Source organism: Podarcis gaigeae (genome assembly GCF_964106915.1).
Source record: "Podarcis gaigeae genome assembly, chromosome: 9".
In the NCBI taxonomy this organism is placed as follows: Eukaryota; Metazoa; Chordata; class Lepidosauria; order Squamata; family Lacertidae; genus Podarcis; species Podarcis gaigeae.
In genome coordinates, this window is record NC_139685.1 from 64420207 (window position 1) to 64445857 (window position 25651).

Consider the following 25651-nt stretch of genomic DNA (forward strand, 5'->3'; position numbering starts at 1 on the left):
CCTGGCACTGAATGCTGGAGTGTTCGTTCAAGCCAAGTAATGTTACAGTTGTGTCATATATAGGAACCCACGCATGCCCCTATTTACCTCTGTTTCAGAGCAAAGCACGAACGTCTGGTCTCCTCCAGAGAAGATATGTTTAACAATGTAGTATTTACAGGCATCTGTTGGGAGAAGAACGAAGCAAATTAGTTACGGCTCAGTACTCACAAACACCCTACGTACTTCCTTTTCCCTTCCAAAGCAGGATTACAAAAGCTATTCAGGGGCCAGCAAACTTTTTCAGCAGGGGGCCGGTCCACTATCCCTCAGACCTTGTGGAGGGCTGGACTATATTTTGAAAAAAAATATGAACGAATGCCTATGCCCCACAAATAACCCAGAGATGCATTTTAAATAAAAGCACACATTCCACTCATATAAAAACACACTGATTCCCAGACCGTCTGCGGGCCGGATTTAGAAGGCAATTGGGCCGCATCCAGCCCCTGGGCCTTAGTTTGCTACCCATGCTATAGATCATAATGCCTCTTTGGGGTGGTTGCCTGCCTGGTACAACTCAAAAGACAAGAAACCAAAGGCATTCGCTATTTTTTAAGACCATGTTCTTAATTTGCATTATTTAGAACTTATGCCACTGCTTTCTCTTTGCTGCATTAACTGTTGTCTCAGAAACTGTGAAATGGTGGACTGTCTCCTCTAAGCAGCATGCTCTTCTGAAGCTTAGCTGAAGACTCAATCATACTGTGACACAGTGCAGAGCAAGGAGCGCAGGAACCTGGCTTACATCAAGGGAGGCCCATGATCCATCTGCTTCAGTACTGTCTACATTGCTCGCCAGCAGCTCTCTAGGGTTTCAGGCCAGAGTCGTTCCCAGTCCTAACTGGAGACACGGGAGATAAACTTGGGCTTTTCTGCATGTGACGAGTCTCCTAACAACTCTCAGGACCCTTAACAAACTACAGTTCCCAGGATTCCTTGGGGGAAGTCATGGCTGTCTAAAGCGGTGTAACACTATGGCAGATCAAGTTGATGAACTATGCCGAAATGGCAAAATTAACTGGGAAGCTCAGGGACCAAGAAGACAAGAAATTAAAAAAAAGAATGGGAAAGGTTTATAATGTATATACAAAATCATTGCAAAGAGGTCAAAACATTAGCAGGATTTTAAATACACTTGTAATGTAATAGAAACTACAGATAATTTAGGAAGATGAAAAATTTAGAGAAGTATTGATATGTGTAATGGTTCTGGGGTTGCTCGTGCGTAAGTTGCCGCCACTCCTGGCTAGGTTACCTGGTTGAACCCTTTCTGTCTGGACAGCCCTTCACTTCGTGGCTGTCTCAGTCGCTGGCAGAATCCGTCAGTGGGCGTTTCTTGAACTTCTTCCAGCAAAGAAGTTCTTTGACGCCAAGTCTCCTCCTACTCTCCCTGCGCGGAAGTCTTCTGCGCAGGGAGGGTGTGGGCAGCGGAGGACCCGTGCTCTCCCCGCTGGTCTCCGGTGAAGAGTCCTGGAGCCTCCTCTCCAATTCCCCCATCTGCCCCCCTTTTCCACTGGTGTTACGCTGTTTTCCTTCCCCAGCAGATGAGCTGCCTCTCTCCCTACTGGGACCCTCTCCGGCATCCCTCTAGAGCCTTCCCTCCTCCTCTAGCTGGGGGGGGGAGGAGTCAGGAGATTCAGAGAAATCTCGATACATGAATGTGTATGACATTTTGAAGTAACTTTATTCTTTTTCTTTCTTTTCTTCGAAAATCGAATTAAAAAATTATTTTAAAAAGTGGTGTAGCACTGCTTTAAATGTTTAGTGCAGATGGAGGCCTTAAGTTCTCATCCATAATGGACTCTTTTTTGTCAGAACAGAGAGGGAAAAAAGTGCCAGCACAGTAGCTGTCACTCTTCAACATTCCTAACAGATGGTAAAGCTGGGGCATTATGAATTTCCTGCTTCAGAAACAAATGTGTGATTTATTTATTTATGGCAGCTATAACCCACCCTTTAGCAAAAAACAAAACAAAAAACCCTTTCCATAGCAGCTTACAAAAATCAGCACTAAGATAGCCCCTGCTCTCAGGCTCACAATCTAGAAGGACATGACACACGTCAGTATTAAGCAATGTGATGGCTTGATCAATATCTCAGGTAGAGCAGCATATTCAGGCTTACTTGCACTCTGACTGGTCTCAACTGGTCTCACCTACACCCACTGGTTTCACCTACACCCACTGAGCACGTGTCAGAATCTCAGCTTTGCTTCTGTTCTGAGTCACAACTTACCTGATCTACCAGAGATTTGTTCATTGTGAGCTGCCCAGGGGCCTTTGACTGGGGAAGGACATTTAAGACTGCAGGTGTGCCCAGTTCCCAGCTGGCCTCTGGTTCCACAGCCAAATGCATAGATAATTCCTGAAGAAGGCACAAAGGCGAGAGTGTGCTGCCTGCAAACAACAACAGAACAAAAATATTGCAAAGTTTGTAAGAGTCTGCATAGATATATATTTCTGCTTACAGTTGCTTTTTTAAAAGCAGGAATACACTCAGTAAAAAAAAAAATTGGAGTAGAGAAAGTTTTTTGCTCTTTCATTATTAACTGTCAAGAGGAATTGGAAAACATTCATCTTTATGCATACATTGGGTGGCTGGAAAATGCGGTTCCTGCCAGCCCCGGGATCAAAGGATGGAAAGCTTTTAACTCTTGTTTTTGAAATGTTTTAAATCATAGAAATGTGGGAAGGGACCCCAAGGGTCATCTAGTCCAACCCCCTGCAAGGCAGGAATAAAATAAACGTTTTGGAATAAACAAAATGCTTTGCTTAAAGCTGTGGATCAGTTTGCCACCCTGGTTTCCTCCTGGAGGAAGGGTGGGATATAAACTGAATAAACAATAAATACTATTTCCCCCCCCCCCAATCATATTACAATTTAAACATTTATTCAGTATACAACTTTTCCCACCCTCCACCTTCATATGTATCTGGCCGTAACGGATGTAAAGAAATGCACTGAGGTGTCTTCAAAATTCCAGATATGAACCTGCAGCTTTCAGGGATGCTATTGCGCATCTTAACCTCTCACTGCAACAGCTCTTAAGAATAAAACAGCAATGGCCAGTTAATTTAAGAACAGATTTATATACAGTGGTACCTCTGGTTACGAACTTAATTCGTTCCGGAGGTCCGTTCTTAACCTGAAGCCGTTCTTAACCTGAGGTACCACTTTAGCTAATGGGGCCTCCCGCTGCCGCCATGAGATTTCTGTTCTCATCCTGGGGCAAAGTTCTTAACCCGAGGTACTGCTTCCGGGTTAGCGGCGTCTGTAAACCTGAGGTGTTTGTAACCCGAGGTACCACTGTACAGAGAACATGTAAGATATATGAAAGAATGTATTGTGCCATTATCCTACTCTGAGCCCAGCAGATTCCAGCTGCTGCGGCTTCTACTGTGCTAGGGGGCAAACAAGGCTAACCATTCCCATGTCCCTGCGCCACACACTTGCGAAGGAAGAACCAAAGCGCTCACTCACCTACCACAAGCGATTTGGGACACCTCACTGCCCATCAGCTCCAAGACCCTTCTGGGGTTGACTTCATCGTTCAAAGAATCGTGGCCAAGCTGCCCACAGGAGCCCGAGCCGAAAGTAAACACCCCTCCACTCTGGCAAAGAAAGGGCAGACCATAATAGTTCCACTTAGAGAAGAGCAGGCTCTCACAACAGCACCGGCCACTTGCCCAGCTGAACAGGCTCAAGGCCTGCAGACAAACCACAGGCGGCCATAGGAATTTCAAAGATCATCTCCAGTAGCAAACGATGTTATTTGCTGGCACCAAAGACGTTTCCAAGCACAATTCAAAGTGTTGGTCTGACCTTCAAAGCCCTAAAGGGGCTTGGCCCTGTATACCTGAAGGAGCATCTCCACCCCCATGCTTCAGCCTGGACACTTGAGGTCCAGCCAGGGGCGTTCCGAGGGGGTGCCATTCCAAAAAACGGGGTGGGGACAAATTACAGTCATACGTTTGCTTCAGGTTAAATATTTTCAGGTTGCGTCCCACAGCGACCCGGAAGTACCGGAAAGGGTTACTTCCGGGTTTCGCCGCTCGCGCATGCGCCGACGTTCAAAATGACGTCATGCGCATGTGCAAAAGCGGAACATCGTGCTCATGTTGCGAACGGGGCTCCGGAACAGATCCTGTTCGTAACCAGAGGTACTGCTGTACAGACCCCCAATCAGCAGTCCCCAGCAGCGCACCACACCCCGCAAGCGATGCGCCACGCCCCCGGGACGCACACCATGCCCTCTGGCATGAGCGCCGCTCAGGGTACCGGAGCAGGTTGCTTCGCCTCTGGGTTCAGCTCCGAGGGGCTTCTGGTGGTTCCCTCATATGAAGCTACAGGGAACCAGGGAAAGGGCCTTCTTGGTAGTTGTGCCCATCCTGTGGAATGCCCTCCTATCAGATGTCAAGGAAATAAACAACTATCTATGTGGGAAAGTTTTTAATGTTTGATGTTTTATTATGCTTTTACTGTATTTTTCGCACCATAGGACACACTTTTTCCCCTCCAAAAATGAAGGGGAAATGTGTGTGCGTCCTATGGTGCGAATGCAGGCTTTCACTGAAGCCTGGAGAGTGAGAGGGGTCGGTGCGCACCGACCCCTCACACTCTCCAGGCTTCGCACACCTCTCCACAAGCAGCGGGAGCCCAGCGCTGGGCTCCCGCTGCTTGCGGAGACTTGCCAGCATGCCGAAGCCTGCGCGCGCTGAGCTCAGCGCGCCCAGGCTTCGCGGACCTCTCCGCAAGCAGCGGGAGTGCTCCCACGGCTTGCAGAGAGCTGCCTGTTTGGGGGCTGGGGTCGGGGGAAGCTCGAGCTTCCCCCGCCCCAGCCCCGCACCTGGGGGGGAAATAATTTTTTCCCCTTTATTTCCCCCCCAAAAAACTGGGTGCGCCCTATGGTCCGGTGCGCCCTATGGTGCGAAAAATACGGTATATTTTTTGGAAGTGGCCCAGAGTGGCTGGGGCAACCAGTCAAATGGGTGAGGTACTAATAATATTACAGTGGTATATTGGTTCTCAAACTTAACCCGTTCCATAAGTCCATTCCAAAACCAAAGCGTCCCAAAACTAAGGCGCGCTTTCCCATAGAAAGTAATGCAAAATGGATTAATCTGTTCCAGACTTTTAAAAACAACCCCGAAAACAGCAATTCAACATTAATTTTACTATCTAACGAGACCACTGAGCCATAAAACGAAAGCAATAAACAATGTACTGCAGTCACACAATCAATCAATCAATCAGTTGCTGAACTGGATTGCACACAGTCACAAAAATGAAACAAAAAAGCCGTAAAAACCAAAACACAAAATAAATACAAAAGCAGACACTCAAAACAGAGCACATTTGGCTTCCAAAAAAAGTTCACAAACCGATTACTTCCGGGTTTGCGGTGTTTGGGTTCCAAGTTGTTTGAGTACCAAGGCATTTGAGAACCAAGGTACCATTGTAATAATAATGAATAGTAGTAGTAGTAGAAGAAAAGGAAGTATTATTAATATACATAAATCTAAGAAGAAGGGGAAACCTATTCTACCTCTGTGGTGTGCTTGTTTTGTCTTTATCCTCAGGCAGCTGTTGATTTAGTTTTGGTTTTTTTAATGGACAGAAGCATTACAGTAAGATGCCCACACCCAAACCAATGTCTCTGTGGAGGTCATAAAAACTAAGTCAGGCAGAAATGACAAAGGAGGACGTTTTAGATCTAGCAGACAAATTAAAAACAAGTCAAAGCAGACAGATGGTGTACACCCAAGGGACAGTACATACAGTTTCTCAGTGGTGAGGGAGAAGCATTCTGGAATATTTCTCTTCATTATAGAAGAACACGGCTTTCATTAAAGAAGCCTAGTCACAGATGGAAGTGTGGAAACTCAAAACCTGCAAGTAATCCTCCTGTCTCTTCCACCTGTACCCCTGAGGATGCTTAATAAGGATTTTCCCTTTACCTTTGTCAGGACTGCTGTGTGGTCATTCCCACAGCTGATATAGACAACCTTTTGAGTCCTCAAGAGCTTCACGTGGCAGGGAGACTCCCGGTCTGCAGTTGGAGAAAACAAAGAACCAGGTTGTGAAATATTGCAATACTCACAGGGCAGCTCTGGGCAAGTCTTGGTCTCTTAAACTCAGTTTCTCAGCCTACAAGATTATTATATAGATTATATATATTATAATAATAATAATTAAAGTAAGATGCTACAGAAGTGGACTAACAAAACAACCTGCTGCCATCAGCTCTGTTACATATACTATTCCCAAAGCCAAGCAGTGAGGTCACACAAGATACAGCCAAGCTTTCCTCACATTTTAGAAGACATCTGAAGGCAGCCCTGTATAGGAATTTCTTTTTTAATGTTTGATGTTTTACTGTGCTTAATGTGTTTCATTTGTTGGAAGCCACACAGATGGGAAGCATATTATTTACCGTATTTTTCGCTCTATAGGACGCATAGGAGGAGGAGAACGGGGGGGGGGGGGATTCTCCCCCTCTCTGCTCAGCGCCCCTTCAGCGAAGCGGCAGGAGAAATGGAGCCCCTTCCATTTCTCCTCCCACTTCGCTGAAGGGGTGCTGCACAGAGAGGGAAAACTGTGCAGCGCCTCTCCAGCGAAGCGAAGCCTGGAGAGCAAGAGGGATTGGTGTGCACCGACCCCTCTCGCTCTCCAGGCGGCCATCCACAAGCCTTTGGAGCATGGCGGGAACTCCTGCTGTGCTCCGAAGGCTTGCGGATAGCTGCCTGAAGCCCCCGGAGCTCAGCGGGAGTTCCCTGCGCTCCGGGGGCTTCAGGCAGCTTCAGTGAAAGCAATGCAAAGCCTCTGGAGCATGGGGGGAGCTCTCCCTCTGCACTTCGGAGGCTTCGTGTTGCTATTGCTGAAGCCAAGGAGCCTGCATTCACTCCATAGGACGCACACACATTTCCCCTTCATTTTTGGAAGGGAAAACGTGCGTCCTATAGAGTGAAAAATACGATAATTAATTGTTACTGTTACTGTTGTTGTTGTATGTATCACAGAATGATTTAATTCTGCAACCAAGTTGGGCTAGAATCAAATTAGCTGCCCCATGGGACCAAGGAACGAAAAGTAGTCTACACGTCTTAAAAAAGCACAGGTCTCCTTTCACGTTGGGTGAGCAGCACAAGAATAATTCCGAAAACAAAAAATGTCATCGTCTACGGACGACTGCTTGAATTACCTCTCTCATCACTCAGCCCCAGCTGTCCTGAGGCGTTCTTCCCCCAACCAAACACGGCTCCGGAGAGAGACAAAGCAAAGCTATGTGCCCCTCCTGCATCCACCTGGGCCAAAGGGATCCCTTCAAGCGATCTGACGCGCTGAGGACTGGTTTGGGAGGGGAACTCTTTGCCCAGCCCAAGTTGCCCATGGTTGTTCTGTCCCCAGGAGAAGAACTGTCCATCTGGAAAAAAGAAACCAAGACACAGGCGACAGCGGTCAGAAAAATAACCCCCCTGTTATATTACAGCAGCATATTGACAGAATGAGTGCATGATGTGTTAAGGGAGGGACACGTCGTGCTCCATCCACCTTTGGTCCCCATCCTGCACTCAGACCTCACCTGTAGCTCCTAGGAGCTGTCAGCATGCCACACCCGGGAACGGCTTCAACTGGCCAGCTAAACCAGGTGAGGGTAGCCAATGGGTCTCAGACCCTCAGTGAGTGAGGGACTTTCCTTGCATGCAAAGACAGGATCCGGTGGACTGAACAGGTGAGATCAATAGCGGGTCCAATGGTCAAGAAGGTGGTTTCTGCCCATGTTGTAGATGGAGGTGAGGAGCAGATGGGGTAGTCACCCTGGGAAGGGAGCCCATCTAGGAGAAGGGAAACTCTGATTCTAAGCCTTCACTACCTTGCCCTTTTTGGGAAAAGAAACGGCTAAGGAGTAAACCCAGCTGTTGTTGGTCTACAACTCCCATTATCCCTAAGCTAGCAGGACCAGCGGTCAGGGATGATGGGAATTGTAGTCCAAAAAAACCAGCTGCAGACCCAAGTTTGGAAGCTCCTGCAGCCAATCGGAAGCCGCAGAAGCCCCATCAGACGTTTGGGTTGCAAAGAACGTTCACAAACTGGAACGCTCACTTCTGGGTTTCAATCGTTTAGGAGCCAAAACGTCCAAGTACCAAGATGTTCAGAATCCAAGGTACAACTGTACTTCATTTGGGAGGAAAGGCAGAATCTAAAACATAATTGTTACTACTAATACTACTAATAGTAATGTTGCAGAACTAGTAAGAAAGCTTAGCTATTAGAGGTGGCAAAAGGGTGGAAGGAAGAAGCAGCCTCGACAATAATAGACTGGAATAATGAACTACAAGAATTTGCTGAAATGGCGCAGTTGACAAATAGCCTGAGAGGCAATTCAAAACAAAAATTTATGGAAAAATCGGATAGATATAAGATATATGTTCAAAAATATAGTAAAGGTTCACTATCTATGCTAGCATTCGATTGACATTGGAGAGAAATTGAGTTGAGAAACAAGATTAAGGGTACATATTGATATAGGAATGTACTAGATAAAATGTAAAGAAACATACAACAATAAGAGTACATTTGGAACAAATATTATTTTGAAATGGCTTTATGTCTTTGTTTTTTATTTTATTTTTGTTTTTTTCTTTCTTTAGGTACATAAATTTGGTATATAAACTTTACAGACATGTTGGAAATTATATTATAATATGCCCTGTACTGTAATATGATAATGTATACATATGTGACTTAAGAACGTTAATAAAATAAAAATAAAAAAGAAAGCTTAGCTATTAGAAGTTAATATTACCATACCAGCTGCAAGAGCAAGACAATGCCAATTGCCACAGGAGACCTGAAGTATCATCTCTTGGCTCAGTTTTTTTATCAACCTAAAAGAGCAAAACAATTCATTTATTTTATTTTTTAAAACAACACAACAGCAGAAGCACACACTAAAATACCACCTCTAGTTTTAACAACTGTGTCTTTATGAAGGGAACTTATGTTAAACAGTTTAGAAGGCATCATCTGGAAGCTTAAACAAAAATGGCTTTGCTTTTTAAAACACTGCAGTTCAGTGCAGACAACAAGAGGAGCTCTAGATAAAAATAGCCTTTTTATAGTATCCTCTCATTTGGTGTTCTAACTATGCCTGGCTCTTGCATCACCTTAGGGATGAGATTCTTAAATTAAGGTCTCTGGTGCACTTTTAGATTGTACCAGAGTGTGCAGTGCAAATTAACACATAAAACTACTGGAGAGTGAAGATTTCTACTGCAGGCTGAACAGCAGCTTACAGAAATTCAACAGGTGGAGCCTTTTCAAGTACAAAAAGAAAATTATGGGGAAAGCTGCACCATGCATGTGCTGTCTAATTCGCTGCGTAATGTCACACCTCCATGGCAGCCATTTTGTGTCCAATGCCCACAACGTTGCCCATTGGTCCAAAATGTTGGTCCAAGGTCTGGGCAACAGTAGAGAAGGCAAATACGAGAGACTGAGAGGGGAGGTGCATCCACAAACTCAAGCACACATTAAAATAAAGTGAGAAGGGGTTGCAGGATTGCACAGCTACTCTCCCACCACACATGCACCAATGTACAGGCACACAGTTCTTCCACATGACGGGAAGTGAAATGTGCCATCGCCTTCCCCCTCACATGTGCACTGGTGTGCTAATATGCACATATAGGGTCCCTTGTAGTACTATAAAGTTCAGCAGGGTGTGGGCGCGTGCCCAGTCAGTGTGTCCCTTGTAGTACTATAAAGTTCAGCAGGGTGTGGGCGCGTGCCCAGTCAGTGTGTAGAATTCCATTCCACACACACCCCCTAAAAAGCAAGAAGGGATTATTTAGTCTGAACATCGCTGGTATCAAACTACATAGCAAAGCATGGCATTTGGTAACCGCTCTGATTACCTTGGTACAGCCACCGAGTCTTCTGCCGTTGTGAGGCCCAGCTGTCCATCGCTACCTGCCCCCCAGGAAAAGAGTTGGCCTTGGTCACTGAGGGCCACGCTGTGAGATTCCCCACAGGCAACGTGGACTATGTGCTGATCAGCTAAAGCGTCAATTTGCTCTGAGGGGAAAAGAGAAGAATAACGCTGGTGGAACATGCTAAGCGACAAAACACATGTGATTATCGTTCAAAGCAAAGTTTGGGTGTATGTGTGCAGAAAGAGAAATACACACCTTAAAAAAATCTCATCTAATATAAATTTTGGAAAGTTGTTCATTTGCCAGCTACACATTTGGACAGGGTCTTAATATATCACAACCAAATTCTGTGTGATGGTTCAGGATCAGATTTTCTGTGTGGATTTGGATACCACCGGACGCCATTTTGAATCAAGATGGCAGACTGAGCTTTTTCACAAAGGCACAAACTTTAGCCACTGAACTCAAAACTGCACTGATTTTTGGTTTTTAAGACTTCACAAGCAATGCCAGGTACGAGGTGTATGAAAATAAAGTCGTTTTGCTTTCACCCGTTTTGAAATGATACAGAGGCTGATGAGAAACAGAAGAGGCAGACATGTGCAGTGTTTATGTGTGCGCACTATAACTCTGCGCAGCCGCACAGCCAGGATCCAGAGAGCTACTTCACAGCCCGTCAACTTAGAGCAAAAAATTTTCCTCAGGAGTCTCATCCCTCACCACAAACTGCTTGGGTTTCAGGAAGGAGACTCTCCCATCCCTACCAGAAGGTGCCAAGGATCGAACCTGCGACCTTCTGCATGCAAGACAGGTGCTCTTCAACTAAACTATGGCCCTTTCCCCTAGCAAATAAGCAAGCAGTAGGAGCTGACTGTGAAGAAGCTTCTCTTAACTACTGTTAAGAAATAGCCACCCATAACTTAAGTCCAGTAGATGTAGACCTGCCTCCTGGGACAATAGATAACAAAACAAGCCTCCGACCACTTTCATCTGCAGAGTAACTCCAATCTAACGTGGGCAGTGATTGTTTAACCAATGCCGTCTATAATGGGGGGTGAAATCCCCAAAAAGGATGTTACTTTTTTCTGTATGCCACAACAGCTGCGAGAATATTACTAGCGAAGAACTGGAAGAAACAAGATTTACCAACTATCGTAGAATGGCAGATGAAGATGATGGATTATATGGAACTTGCCGAACTGACTGGGAGACTCCGAGACCAGAGAGAAGAGATGGTGGAAGAAGACTGGAAGAAGTTTAAAGAATACTTGAAAAAATATGTTAATATTTAAATCTTAGAATAGCTCTGGAAGTGGATATAGGCTGTAGGGTTAGAAGTAGAAGATAGTGTATTTTAAAATAGTTTTATTTGTAAGTGATAAAATGTGGAGATTTTTATGGTAAAAGCAAGTGCGATAAAAAAGGGCTAGAAATTATGATATATATAAACTGCTAAAGATGAGGTAAAATGAAAATCAGATGGGGGACTTGGGGAAGCTCGTCTAACAATGTTTAGAAAAAATAAGGATAAGACAAGAATTTGTTTGTATTGTTTGTTTTTCTGTTTGTGTTGTTCAGCTGTGCTATAAAATAAAAAAATGGGGGGATGCCATCTATAATGACTGGTGGAAGCTAAGGTCTCAGGGCTAAAGGATTTCCCCGTCTCTTGTTTGTAAAGATGTTTTAAATGGAGAGAAGTGTATTCTGCATGAAAGGGACACGTACTACTATTTAGCTGTCCTGAGTAGCAGAGGAGGTGGCTCAGTTTGCTAGAGCACACCAGGCAGAACAGAAAGGCTTTTGTACAGATGGTGCCCCGCTAAGAGGCTGGCAGCGCTGTTAAGAGCTTGCTAAAACTGAAAATAGCTGTCCAGGAGAACAGTCTCCCTTCCCCACTTTCAGCTGTTATGCGCATCACAGTGATTCACAAGCAGATGGAACAGTTCCTTCCCAGATGGAATGTGCTTTTTGGTCTATCAACTTGTCCCTTTAATGCCATTTGGGATCTGGAGAAAAGGAGGCACAATTAATCGCCGCAGGGTCCCTGAAACCGTCAAGCGAAAATCCCAGGGCGGAAAAGATTTCAGTCCTGCAAGAAGAGCAGAGGGGTGCAAAACGAGGACATGTCTCTGATTCATAAATCATTTACTTTATTTTCTTCCTAGCTGCTGCACTACAACACCCGTTAATTAACCTTAATTGCAGCTGCTAGGATAAATCTTCGGATGTGGACATTTCAATGGGGAGGAATATCTACAGCAGCATTCACAGACCCTCCAAACGTCCATCCTGCAGCCCTCCAAGATACATGAGGGCATAGAAACCTGAGGCATCCTCAGCCATGAGCTTCTTCTAGCTAACCAATGACTGGCATCAGATAGCCTGTTACAGTTGGGGTTTTTTTTTTTTGATGGTCAGATCCTATCACATAGGAAGAGTCCCGCTGCATCAGACCGAAGGACTGTCCAGTCCAGCATTCTGTTCCCCCAGTGGCCAACCAGACAGTGTTAGAAATTTCCCAGGGACTTTTTGCAAATGGGGCAGGTCCACCTGCGACCATGCAGATATCTCTGGATGACAGGTTGGCAACTGGCAACTCCATCTGGCTGGCCCCTCCAGCTTTCTTAAGCAGCTAAGCAGAAGAGCTTAATTACTGCCTTTATATCCCACCAAAGAGTATATGGTTCACACCTTCCTCAATTAATCCCTACAGTGACCCTGTGAGGTAGATTAAGAGGCTGTGACTGGTCCAAGGTCATATCTGAGTGAGGATTTGAACCCTGATCTCCCAGGTCCTAGTCCAACACTCTAACCACTACACCACACTGGCTTCCTAGAAAGTACTTCTGCTACAGGACAGCTATATGAAGTCGGTAAATAAATATGGAGAAAGCAAAATGTCACTTAGAGAAGAATCTGAAATTTTCCTTGAAGCTTGAATATGTTTTATTCTGGATTGTTTTGTTTGATGTTTTCATGTTTTGTAAACCACTCTCAAGGTATTTTCTTTAAAAAGCAGCATAGAAACAGGGAGGAAATGGCACCTAAATATTCTGTTGTGGTGACCGTAACCTGGGTTTAAGGTGCCATTCAGCAATTAGCTCATATATCTGAGTTTCTAACACTGCGACCAGATGATTATAGAAAACTCACAAGCAGGATCTGAGTGCTATTGTGCTCTCCTGCTCATGATCCCCAGCTAAATTCAAGGTGCTGGCTTTGGCCTATAAAGCCTTATGCAGCTCAGGACTTCAGTGCCTCAAGCAGCACAAACCTGGATCCTGCGTTCCTCATCTGAGGCCCGTGCATTTTCTGAGGGAGGTGTGGGTCTTTCAGTCGTGTCTCCCTGCTTGTGGTACACTTTTCCCCAGCGAAGTACACCTGGTGATATCATTCTCTTTTTCTTCTTCTATGTGCCAGGCAAAAACATTTTTATTTACCTGGGCTTTGTTCCTTAATTGGGAGAATAACTAGCAATGTCTGTGACCTCTTTTTGTATTCATCCCTGTAACTGGGGTGCTCCTTTGATGTATATATATTTATGGATAAGTGTTTTAAGTCTTATGTGTTTTTGTACCCGATTTTAAAGTTTCCTGCTATTTTTTAAAAATACTTTTTATTGTCATTTTCCAAAAAACAAAATAAAACAATCTTTACATTCATTCTTAATGTCATCTTATTTACATTGTGCTAAATCGCACCTCGACTTCCTTCCCTCCCAGTTGCGGTTTTCAGAATGTACATCTCCTCTTACAGTTTCTTTTGCTTTTCTACACACGTCACAAGAGTTATCCTAGTCCTTCTGTAGTACTTAAACTTCTACAGTTCAATTCTATATATGTCATAAATTTACTCCATTCTTCTGTGAACTTTGACCCTTTTTGGTGTTGAATTTTATTTGTCATTATTGATAATTCAGCATATTCAAAAAGTTTTACCTGCCATTCCATAACTGTTGGAATCTCTGATGACTTCCATTTTTGTACTACAAGGACCCTAGCTGCCACCATTGCATATTGAAATAACTTATGGTCTTTTTTTATTTCAGCCCCTATTATCTGTAATAGGAATGCCTCCGGGGTTTTTTTTTTTTTTTTTTTTTTGGAAGGTGTATCTAAAAAGTTTCTTTAATTCATCATATATCAGGTTCCAAAATCTTTTCATTTTCTCGCATACCTGCTATTTTCTGCATACCTGCTGTTTCCTGCTATTTTTATTACGCAAATCACTCCGAGACAATTTGGTGCAGAAAGCGAGAAATGAATTGTCACCATCATGATCTCGGAAGCACACAGTTCAAACCTGGGAGCTTGACCAGATTGCCAGCTAGTTAGTGCAAATGCTATGCGTATCAGCACCAAGCCAGAAAACTTTCTGCATCCTGGTTGGGGGAAAAGCACAGTATGTTACAGCCAGCTGGCAAAGCCTCCCAAAATCCACCCTGCAAACACATTAAGGACAAACAGTTTCAAAAACATGGTGCCTGGGGCAGATTAAATAATCCCTACATGAAGATGGAACAGAAATGGAATAGCAGGATTTCGAGAGCAAACTTCTCAGGAACGAAAATCTGCAAGAGGAAGTTTGTGAAAAGAGCTTTTTTGGGTTGCAACTCAAAAGCACAAGCTAAATTTAGCCAATAGTATACTTTCACTGAGGGACGCGGGTGGCGCTGTGGGTAAAACCTCACTGCCTAGGACTTGCCGATCGTATGGTCGGCGGTTCAAATCCCCGTGGCGGGGTGAGCTCCCGTCTTTCGGTCCCAGCTCCTGCCCACCTAGCAGTTCGAAAACACCCCCAAGTGCAAGTAGATAAATAGGTACCACTTTATAGCAGGAAGGTAAACGGCGTTTCCATGTGCTGCGCTGGTGCCGGCTCGCCAGAGCAGCTTCATCACGCTGGCCACGTGACCCGGAAGTGTCTCCGGACAACGCTGGCCCCCGGCCTCTTAAGTGAGATGGGCGCACAACCCTAGAGTCGGACATGACTGGCCCGTACGGGCAGGGGTACCTTTACCTTTTTATACTTTCACTGGTAATACCAACCTGAGTTTCCTGTACCTCCCACCCAGTTTATTTTTACACAACACTTAGGGATCTCAGGCATATTTGCCAAACTGGCAATCCCCTATCCATGGTGGGGGTATCAAGACTGAAAAGTCTCCCCCCCCCCCAAGACCCAATCCCTGAACCACGACCCTCAAAGGCAGGAATTTGTAAGCTGTGGCCCTCCAGTTAAGGGTAGTCAGAGTGGTTTATCCACTAGTTCCTATTGCCAGGGAACTCTGAAAACTGTAGCTCTATGAAGGTAACAGCTCTCAGCTGCCTTAAACTGAAGTTGTCTGGATTCTTTGGAGGAAACCCGACTGTTTAAAGTGGTATGATTCCACTTGAAATATATATAGTGCAGACAACGGGGGGGGGACTGCTAGGCTTCTATTAAGCATCTGGGCAGCAGTATGGACCTAACTAAACTCATACGCATCTCTTCATTCAAGAGTAAAGGGACAGGCAGCATCACCTGAACACGACACTCTCCTGACACACTAGCCTACTATCTCCCGTCAAAGGTTACTTTGGGATCAGCCAGAATGAAATGTGAGCCAAACAGGAGCCGGTGGCTGAAATGGAAACTCCCAGCATCAGCCGCAAGAACTAATGGAACACTGTCAGGAAAGCCTCTGGGGCCTGTCTACCTGGCCTTCGGAAACCTCTCCCTTCACAGGCCCTGAACCATGGTGGGAAAGTGCCCTTGAACTATGACAGTGACTCCTGCTTGTTCGGATTCAGGACAGAGAGGGAGGAGAAACTAGTCTACTACACAAGGGAGACATTTATGATTCTTGCTCTAGCCCACTTGTGCCTACTCAGCAGGGCTGGGCGATATTTGGTTTTCAACACTGTGATACATCACCAGCTAAACATTGCGATATATCAATATATAAAGGTAAAGGGACCCCTGACTATTAGGTCCAGTCGTGGCCAACTCTGGAGTTGCAGCGCTCATCTCGCTTTACTGGCTGAGGGAGCCGGTGTACAGCTTCTGGGTCCTATGGCCAGCATGACTAAGCCGCTTCTGGCAAACCAGAGCAGCGCACGGAAACGCCATTTACCTTCCCGTCAGAGCGGTACCTATTTATCTACTTGCACTTTGAGGTGCTTTCGAACTGCTAGGTTGGCAGGAGCAGGGACTGAGCAACGGGAGCTCACCCAGACCTACTGCTCAGCACCAGCATGTGGCCCCCAGGAGGTTACCCAGAATGGAACATGGCCCTGCCCTATATACCTCCAGGTTGGCGTCATTGCCAGACTGTACTCCTATTTCAATATAATTTCTAGGTCACCCTTCAGTATAAACCTCCCACGATGGCGTGCAATTAATAATAAAATGGAAGGAGTAGCATAGACAAGCCAAACCTGAACCCCAGAACCAGCTACCAGCAATTTCATTAAATGTGAACAAGCACCTGGCTGCAGGTGCGGTGACACCACCTCACCTGGCTTGCTTCCTTCCCTCTGGTGGCCGAGTTGCCCTTTCCTGTTCAAGCCACATGTATACACTTCGCCATCCTCCAGCAGGAAGATAGAATGGTTCTCGCCACAAGCCACTTCCTTGACGCTCTTCTCGTGAATGAACCCGCTGCTCCGGGGCTCGGTGATTATCGCTTGCAGCACGTTACCTTCCCCAGGGTGTCCCAAAGACCAATATCCCCAACATAACATCTTCTCTTCTTTTAGCAAGTCATGTATCTTGGTTTTTTCCTGAGGGAGAAGAAGATGGGAAACCAATCCATAAATCAGGAATCATCTACAGACCAGGGAAACAGGACCATAGGAAGTGATGCGGGCAAAAGGAGCCATTTCCAGCCCCATCATGCAAACAAAGGAGCAGTAGTTCTTTTCTGCAGCTTCCATTCCTTGGAATAACTTTCCTAAAAGATGCCCAGTGGCAAACTATTTTTCTAACAGTTTCAATTTCATTTATTTAAGCAATTTATATACTGCTAATATTTGGGGTGGGGGAGCAGGCCTCTGGGCAGTATACAAAGTATCTTAAAACACATATTAAAAATAAAATAATTTTTAATAATCCATCCACAATCAAAAACCAAATTAGCAACCCAAAGAGCACTATGGTAAGCATTACACATGAAAACCAAGTGTAATAATAATAATAAGAAGAAGATAATCCTCCACGCTGCACCTTCAGAACTTGGTGTCATGGATCATGTGTTGCTAATACACACACACACACCCCTTTTCCAGAAGTCATAAACACAACACACATAAATACCACCATGTTCAGTGGCAAGCGTTCTCTGAATGCAGCTTGCCAGCTGGCAGAGCAACCACAGCAGCAAATAAAACTTCGACGCTCTTGTTCACTGGGACATTAATGCCAGAACAAATTTGTTTCTGTTGATAGTGCCTTCGTTATGTAAATTGACGGCTTGTTCCTTCCACAACTCTCTCTACATGGAAAGCACTTCATGTCCTCGCCGGGTGTTCACGTTTCACTGCAGGTCAGCATCTGAACTTAAGGCAGATGCTCCTCATAACAACTGCACATCACCCCAGACCAACTGGGCTATTCCATGGGAAGCTGTCCACCATGGTATACCCAAGGAACCTGGAACAGCATTCAGATTCCAGTCTTATGCATTCAAGGATGGCTCCCATGCAGAATGCTGTCTAGCAATTTATATGCTGATGGGGAAGTAATGGCCACTGATAACAGTTATTTAACAGGGGAAGAAGAGGAAGGCTGGGCAAGCTATCAAAATCTACAGCTGCTGTGGTATAAGTTGAGGCTGTGACATGGGCAGCGACAGCCTGCATAGGGCAAGGTAAGTAGGGCTGGACACTTTGAGCTGATCTGGAAAGAGTACGGTTTGCCATACTAAGTGAACAAGGTTCAGACACATGAGAAACCCATTCCACTTCTGCATTGTGGAGACCAGAAGCACTACCTCCATTTTCAAATAGCCAGTTTGTTGTTTTGTCCAAACTATGGATTGCTTTAACTATCGTTGATTCCAAAAAGCCAAAATCAGGAGCCACGATGTGTATGTTTGTTAGCTAAGATCAGCCACAGTTTATCCCATTGGGACCAAACAAACTGTGGTTAGTTGCAAACGTAGGCAGGTTCTTCTGATTTCTTCCTTGCAGCCACAATAGAGGAGGGAGTACACAGGCGGGTACATAGGGACGCAGGTGGCACTGTGGGTTAAACCACAGAGCCTAGGACTTGCCGATCAGAAAGTCAAAGGTTTGAATCCCTGCGACGGGGTGAGCTCCCGTGAGGTCCCTGCTCCTGCCAACCTAGCAGTTCGAAAGCACATCAAAGTGCAAGTAGATAAATAGGTACCGCTCCAGCGGGAAGGTAAAGGGTGTTTCCGTGCGCTGCTCTGATTCGCCAGAAGTGCCTTAGTCATGCTGGCCACATGACCCGGAAGCTGTATGCCAGCTCCCTCGGCCAATAAAGCAAGATGAGCACCGCAACCCCAGAGTCAGTCACGACTGGACCTAATGGTCAGGGGTCCCTTTACCTTTACACAGGCCCACAGATGATTTGTGTAGAGCTAAACCATGGTTTTGCACCCAATCTACACTATACTCCTCCTACATTAGCCTTCAGCAACCTGGTGGCCTTCCTATGCTTTGGACTGGGGCCGATGGGAGTATTAGTCCCAAACATCAGGAGCGCAATAGGTTGAAGGAGGCTGCCCTACATCATGTAACAGCTCCTTTCCTACGCAGATGCTGAAACAGAAGAAGCATTCACTTTTGTTTCAGGACTCTAGCTCACTGTATTGAGGTTCCTCTTGTGCCAACAGCAACATCCCTGAGCCTCTGTTCTATGGGCAGCACAACTGTAGGCTCTCAGCAAGTTATTTCTTTAATAAGCAAAGCAAATACTGAGATGTCCTTAAGATATGAGTCATTTCCTTGCAGTACTAATTCAATATCCAAACACTAGCAGCGAAGTTGGCAACTGGCAACCCCTAGGCCAAAACAGGCCATGAGTGTGATACTACCTAGCCCTACAGCTGCAAGCCCAGAGTGAAAACAGTGTGGATTACGTGGAAGCAAGTGATTTCCTTAAAAGGTCAGCCTGTGCTCAGGCAAAACTAGCTGCCGTACCTAACACTTTAAGGAGAATCATCTTGATGAATGCTTGGTAATTGCAGGGATGTAAAAAAAAAAAAAATCACCAGGTGCAAGTGAAATATTTATTTATTTGCAGCCTTGGAGACCTATTATTATAAATTTGTATACCACCCTTCAACTGCAAATCTCAGAGTGATTCACAACATAAAAATACAATGCAAAACCACAAAATACACAATAAAAACAGGAGCAAAAACAAACCAACCAATAACCCCACCTCGCCCCCAAATATTCAACAACTCAGGAACTCAGAAATGTTTTCCCCCCAGTTCTACGTATTTATTGAAAAACAATCTCAACTAATAAATAAATATTGCACCTTATTACTAACCTAAGCAGGCAATCTATAAATCTCCCTGGGATGAATGCTCAATAAATGAGCAACTCCTATCCCTGTCTCTCAGCTATTTCTAATAAACCTCTGTGTGCATCTGACAGCTGAAGCTGACAAGGCATCTATAGGCAAACAGTAATGCCACAAACATGTTGAGATTTGCCAAACTCTTTTAAGATTTGGAGAGCTCCACTCTTCTGCTGATAGCCGGCTCAAATGCATCCCATAAACTAGCCTCTGCTAAAGAAAGAGGCATGGGAGGGGGGGATGAAGAGGGGTCAGAGGATGCCTGTCTATGCACGGAGACGCCAGCAGAAGCACGTACAGCCAACACGCGCGGGCACGCGCAGCCAGCCACACACACACCCCAGCTAGCTTTGCAAGCCCAGGGAAGGGGCACGTGCGCACGCGGGCACGTGTCTCTCCCTGCTTATGTTTCAGCCAGCCGGTCGCCTGGTGCCTCTCCGCCGGCTGCAGGGTCCCTCAAAGTACCCATCACGAAAAGCAAACAGATAAAAGCGACGCCACCCTTCCTTCTCCTCTTTTGCATTCGAGACGTTCAGGATTGGGGTTTCAAGCAATCGCCATCGTGGCTTCTTCACCATGCAACCCCGACAAAAATACGCCGCGCCCACCACGTCTGAACATCTCCCACCCCTGGAAAAGCCACATTTTTTTAAAGGTTTGAGCCTGGGAAAGACGATTTGCAAAAGTGCTTTACTGTATTCTCTTTTGCATGCTCCAAAGAGGCACCGGAATGAGCTCAATTGGAGCTACTGGGAATCGGCTGGTGGGAGGGAACAAGCGAGCAGACCTCCTCGGTCCTACGGCGCGGAGGGTAACCGGGAAACAGGCGCGGGTCCACGACGGGGGATGGGGATTGTTATCACCGTCATCACCTCCACTCGCCACACGCGCCAAGTCCCGGAAACTAGCCGCCACCAGGTCCAAATATCTGCCCCCGGGTGACGTTGAAAGCCCAGATTCCTGCTGCCCGGGTTTCTAGGATTTCTGCTTTCCAATGAACGCAACTGTACATACTCCCGGTGTTTGCAATGACTTGCATCGCGGTGCAAGCGTTACTGAAATAGCGGTTTGACTGTCATTCCCACCTACCCCTCGATACACACAACACGGCACAGGCAGAGGGAATCTTCAGCAACCTTTCAAAATAAAATTATTTAAAGGACAGCAAATAATTTAAGAAGCCATTTTTTAAAATAAAAAGTCCGAGGGTAATAACTGCTTTCCCAAGAGCTCTTTCTACAGCCAACCTGCGGGCATAATCCAGCGGGAAGTTCTCCTGCGCAGCAGCAGCCGAGATGCAAGGAGATAGTATATGGCTTGCGCAGGATTTTCCGGGTTTCCCCCGGCTACTGTTGTTATTAGATCTCGTAGCTGCCTCCCATCCATCGGTGCCAGTGGCCGCGTAGAATAAAATGTCTTGCTGGAAAGGGGGAAGAAACAATCTTGCACAGATGCGCCTACGCAGCCAGCAATCTTTCTCCGCCCCATTGCACGGGAGTATCAAGCGCAGAAAGGGAGATTATTGGGGGTCCCGTGTAACAATACAGTGTGTGTGTGGGGGGGGTTATCCTCATCTTCCAGTCTTCAAAACAATCCAATCCTAGGCACGCCTAACTCGGCAGCAAGACCCACTGGCTGCGCCCATGCCGTGCTTAGAGCTACCTAGACGGATGTTGGACGAGGTGGGCCTTTGGCCTGATCCAGTAGCGGGGTGGGGTGCACTCTTCTTAATACGACTGACCCCTCCAGGTTAAGTGTGCCTATTGGATCGCGGGCTCAAAGTCAGGCTCTGTCACTCCAGGGCTGTGGAGTGCTAAATGAAATTATTATTCGTTCCACGTCTGGAGAAAGGCGGCAGCGAGGCCATTATCAACAGGAATCGGAAAGGAGTTGGGTTTGCTAGGAGGCTGCTGTGGGTCTCTCTATTCGTCGCCCCCCAACTGCAAGCCTATCACCCCCGTCTATACCCGGGAGGCAAAAGATCCCTTTGATCTAATGGGAGAGCCTGAATTGCACGACGCAGAGAGATCGGGAAGCTTGCAAAGCCTCCGCTATCCAAGCTGAGCGAAAGGGAGCTACCCCCCACCCTTCTATAAAAAAAACCTGCAAAAAAAGGAGGCGACAGCACAACAGGATCGCACGCAGCGCCCGCGGAGCGCAAAGCAACGCCTTTGGAACGCTCACCGGCTCTTGGCTGCTGCTGCGCCCCGGGAGTCCCAGGTGCGGAGACGGAGGAGGCACCTCTGCACTCTGCTTCCTGCTGCGCGCTACAATAACAACGAAGTTTTGCTTCCTTCCTCCAGCAGAGAGAGCCAAGCGCCAGCCCCGCCTTTACGTGATTGACGTCTTGAGCCGCACCCAATGGGAAGCCGTGAAGGCTCCCGGGCTGAACCAATCGCTGCTTCCCCCAGAGGCTGACATGGGGAAGGAGGGGTAGGTTGGGCCCAAAGTTCTAGTTTGGGCGGGGGGGGGGAGGCGGCCTGACAGTTAACCCTAAAGGCGCTGGAGGAGAATGTGAAGTCCATATTGTGCTGGTGCAGCTGCACTGTGTATTTATTTCACAGAACCATAGAATTGTAGAGTTGGAAGGGACCTTGAGGAAGATCCAGTCCAACTCCCTGCAATGCAGGAATATGCAGCTGTATCCTATGGGGATCGAACCTGCAACCTTGGTGTTATCAGCACCATGTTCTAACCAACTGAGATATTTGTTTGCATTTATATCCCACTTTTTTTGTTTGTTCTCCCCCTCATTTAATTCCCCACAACACCCCTGTAAGATAGGCTAGGCTGAGAGGCCAGCCCAGGGTCACTCAGTGAGCTTCGTGGCCAAGTAGGGAATTCGAACCCAGGTCTCCCAGGTCCTAGTCCAACACTCTTAACCACACCAAGCTAAACTAGGCAACAGGAGGTTACTTAAAAGTGTGCAAATTTTATATTTAGATGGAAATATTTGACAGGTCAGAGGGCAATTCTCTCAGAGACCAGTCATAACTATTTAGTGTACAGAGGCACTGCTAAGCACTCAAAAGACTCAGGGGCCTGTGGCACCAATTTGCATATGCTAATTTTCTTAATGATTTTTACATTTATAGCACATTTTTCTTCCCAGAAGCTCAATGTGGCTCTCCCCACCCTCCCCAGTTTTATCCTAACAATAACCCTGTGGGGTAGGTTAAGCTGAGAGTCTGTGATTGGCTCAAGTGAACTTCTGGGCTGAGTGGGGATTTGAACGTTGTTATCCCAGGTCCTAGTCCAACACACTCATCACCATAGCTGTCAACTTTTCCCTTTTCTTGCGAGGAATCTTATTCAGAGTAAGGGAATTTCCCTTTTAAAAAGGGAAACATTGACAGCTATGCTCAGCACGACACTGCATATGTCTAGCTGCATATGTTGGTCCCAGAGCAAATTAAGAGGATAAGTGAGTGACCGGCACAGTATGTGTACCAGCCCTGGAAGCAAAGTTAAAAATCATTTTTGGAATGAGGGCAGGTCACCCACGGCCCAGCCCTCTAACAATACCCCTAACAGAGACAGGCAGCAGGGAGCCGAATTGCATATAAGCTCCAAGGAGGTTGATAAATTGAAGTAGACAATGAGCACCTTTATGTTCCTGCAAGTTACTTTGCTATACTGTATAAGCAGTGCCACAAAGAGTAACTTCTGATGAGAATTAATTTCCAGGTGAGTTTGAAATCCCAGTAACGTTAAATCTACCCCCAGGCCACATTCCAGCTAAATATTTTGGCAAGAGATGCTTTAAAAAACCAACAACCTATATTTTGAATTCGCTGTGCTTGTTAACTGAATAAGAGAGATGCATTGATTAGAAGGAACAGTCTGTTCTTAAATGGCTCTTGCATTTTTATATTGCATTAGCAACACTCAGAAATGATGCACTGGATACTTGGGTAGCAAACCTATGCCCACTTCTCTGGTAGTTACTTCTGAGTAGGCATGTATAGGATTCCTCTGCTAATGATTTCTTGCAGGACCCTTCAGTTGCTGGGTATTCTGTACAGAAGCATGGATGAAAACTTTAGCTTTGCATTTGAAGGAAAATATAAAGACCTGGAGTGTTTAGGCTGACATCCTTAGTATGCTTACTAGGAAGTAAAGCCCCATTGAACAAAGTGGGGCATACTTTTGAGTAAACATACATAGATGCCTGCTAGAAAGCTGTAATCCTGTGCATATGCTTAACCCAGTAGAATTTAATTCTGAGGACAAAAGTTACAGGTTTGGGCTGTACAACACAAAATGATTGCAAAACGCACTTATTGTTCTGATGTACAATGATGTGGCAGATGTGCAATGTCGTTTTGAGCCCGGGGTTCAGCTTGACAACAAACAAATGAATCAGAAGAGAGCCCTTCAGGTGCAGGGGAAGAGCTGGAGGCAAGAGCTCTTGAGTTAATTGGAGGGGAACGCCAGGCATGACTCACTGGCTCAAGGAAGGGCATGAATACATGGCTGCACTTATTTTTAAATGTACTTTAAATGTATGGTACAAAGTCCATTTCTTAGGGAAAAGTCAGAGCTTTGCATGCAGAAATATCATTGGCATCTCCAGGTAGGGCTTGGAGACACCCATCTCCAAGCTGAAGTGATAGCGCATGGCTAGGCAAACTAAGGCTTGGGGGCCGGATCCAGCCCAATCGCCTTCAAAATCTGGCCCATGGACGGTCCGGGAATCAGTGTGTTTTTACATGAGTAGAATGTGTGCTTTTATTTAAAATGCATCTCTGGGTTATTTGTGGGGCATAGGAATTTGTTCATTTTTATTTTTATTTTCCAAAATATAGTCCGCCGTCCGCCCCCACAAGGTCTGAGGGACAATGGACCGGCCCCCTGCTGAAAAAGTTTGCTGGCCCCTGTGATAGCAGGTGTGAGACTGGGCTGTAAAGGATAAGAAAAACACCTTTTTGTGCAAACAAATCAGGATGCATAGTCTATTAACCTGGAGGAGCTTTTCTGAGCCAGGATTATCTAGAAATTACTGTATTCTTTTGTGAAATTTTCTTATTTCTTGCTTTTATTGAACTTAAAGACAGCAATCCTGTACCCACATGTTCCTGGGACTAAGCCCCATTGAACATCTGAGTAGATATGTGCGGGATTACACTGTAAATCAACTTTTAATTGAACCGTGGCGTGTACTTTTCCTAAGCCACAGGCTGTCCGGCGTTTTCGTGCCTAGCCATTTTGATTCCGTTCTACTTAACTTGTGATGATTTGGTAACTATTCACTTGCTCAGCAAATCCCATTGCTCCAGAGTTCTTTCTGCTTCCAAGTCAGGGAACTGAAGGAGGTGCTGAAAGTGCTGTACGGTACGATACAAAGACTGTAAAAATGGGGCCAGTGATTTTTCTGGGACGGGATCCAGAAAAGAGGGCTTGTCTCTGGTAAATATCAACAGCTGAAGAGTAGTTTGCACCTGAAATGCACAGATTTCCTATGCATTGATTCTCCTATAGTGAAATATTTACCGTTCACTTGTTTTGCACTAGGCAGAATGTATTAGTGAAGGCAGAGATTAAGCCGTTCCAAAACCATTTAAGAAGAAAAGAGTCGCAGGCTTTTCAATTTGCTTGCAAAGAGGCAGTTCTTACAGGAACAGGGATTATCGAGGGAAGGGTTTAATGGCCTATAAAGGCTCTCCCCCCCACCCCACCCATCAGCTCTATCTCCTATAGGCCAGTTGCATTGCAACAGACTAGGAGAAGGAAACAATCTTAACCTGTAAATAGACCTATAATCATTTAAGCTCTGATAGCAAAAACTTCAAAGAGCCTCCTGGCACCTTGAAGACCAGCAGATTTATTATGGCATAAGCTTTCGGAGGACGACAGAGTCCACTCTGCCAGATGTAGGAAGCGTTTTCCTCAGTTGGCACGTGTGTGTGTGTGTGTGTGTGTGTGTGTGGCAGGGGATGCGAAAGGCAATTCGCTTAAAGCTAGATGCAGGCAAACGGAGCGTTGTGACTGTTCACAACAGAAGTACAGTGGTACCTCAGCTTACATATGCTTCAGGTTACAGACTCCACTAACCCAGAAATAGTACCTCGGGTTAAGAACTTTGCTTCAGGATGAGAACAGAAATTGTGCTCCGGCGGCACAGTGGGAGGCCCCATTAGCTA

At 45.9% G+C, this 25651-nt stretch overlaps 1 protein-coding gene and 1 long non-coding RNA gene across 6 annotated transcripts in view; one reads left to right on the forward strand and one right to left on the reverse strand.

The window, feature by feature from the left end:
* Nucleotides 1–25651, reverse strand: part of HERC3 (HECT and RLD domain containing E3 ubiquitin protein ligase 3) — a 52955-nt gene that overhangs the window by 22811 nt on the left and 4493 nt on the right. For 2 of the 5 annotated variants that reach the window (XM_083756391.1, XM_083756388.1), the window contains exons 2-9: nucleotides 16474–16738; nucleotides 9960–10119; nucleotides 8854–8930; nucleotides 7244–7465; nucleotides 6000–6091; nucleotides 3523–3653; nucleotides 2278–2438; nucleotides 88–164 (exon numbers count right to left, since the gene is read on the reverse strand). In XM_083756391.1, coding sequence (XP_083612517.1) covers nucleotides 88–164; nucleotides 2278–2438; nucleotides 3523–3653; nucleotides 6000–6091; nucleotides 7244–7465; nucleotides 8854–8930; nucleotides 9960–10119; nucleotides 16474–16699 — 1146 coding nt within the window. In that variant the 5' untranslated portion in view covers nucleotides 16700–16738. Of the gene's footprint in view, nucleotides 1–87; nucleotides 165–2277; nucleotides 2439–3522; nucleotides 3654–5999; nucleotides 6092–7243; nucleotides 7466–8853; nucleotides 8931–9959; nucleotides 10120–16473; nucleotides 16739–21692; nucleotides 21840–25651 lie in introns of those variants that run through there. The other 3 variants (XR_014568338.1, XM_083756390.1, XM_083756389.1) reach the window with 3 other exon arrangements.
* Nucleotides 1–25651, forward strand: part of LOC310852927 — a 91864-nt gene that overhangs the window by 5464 nt on the left and 60749 nt on the right. The window lies entirely within an intron of this gene.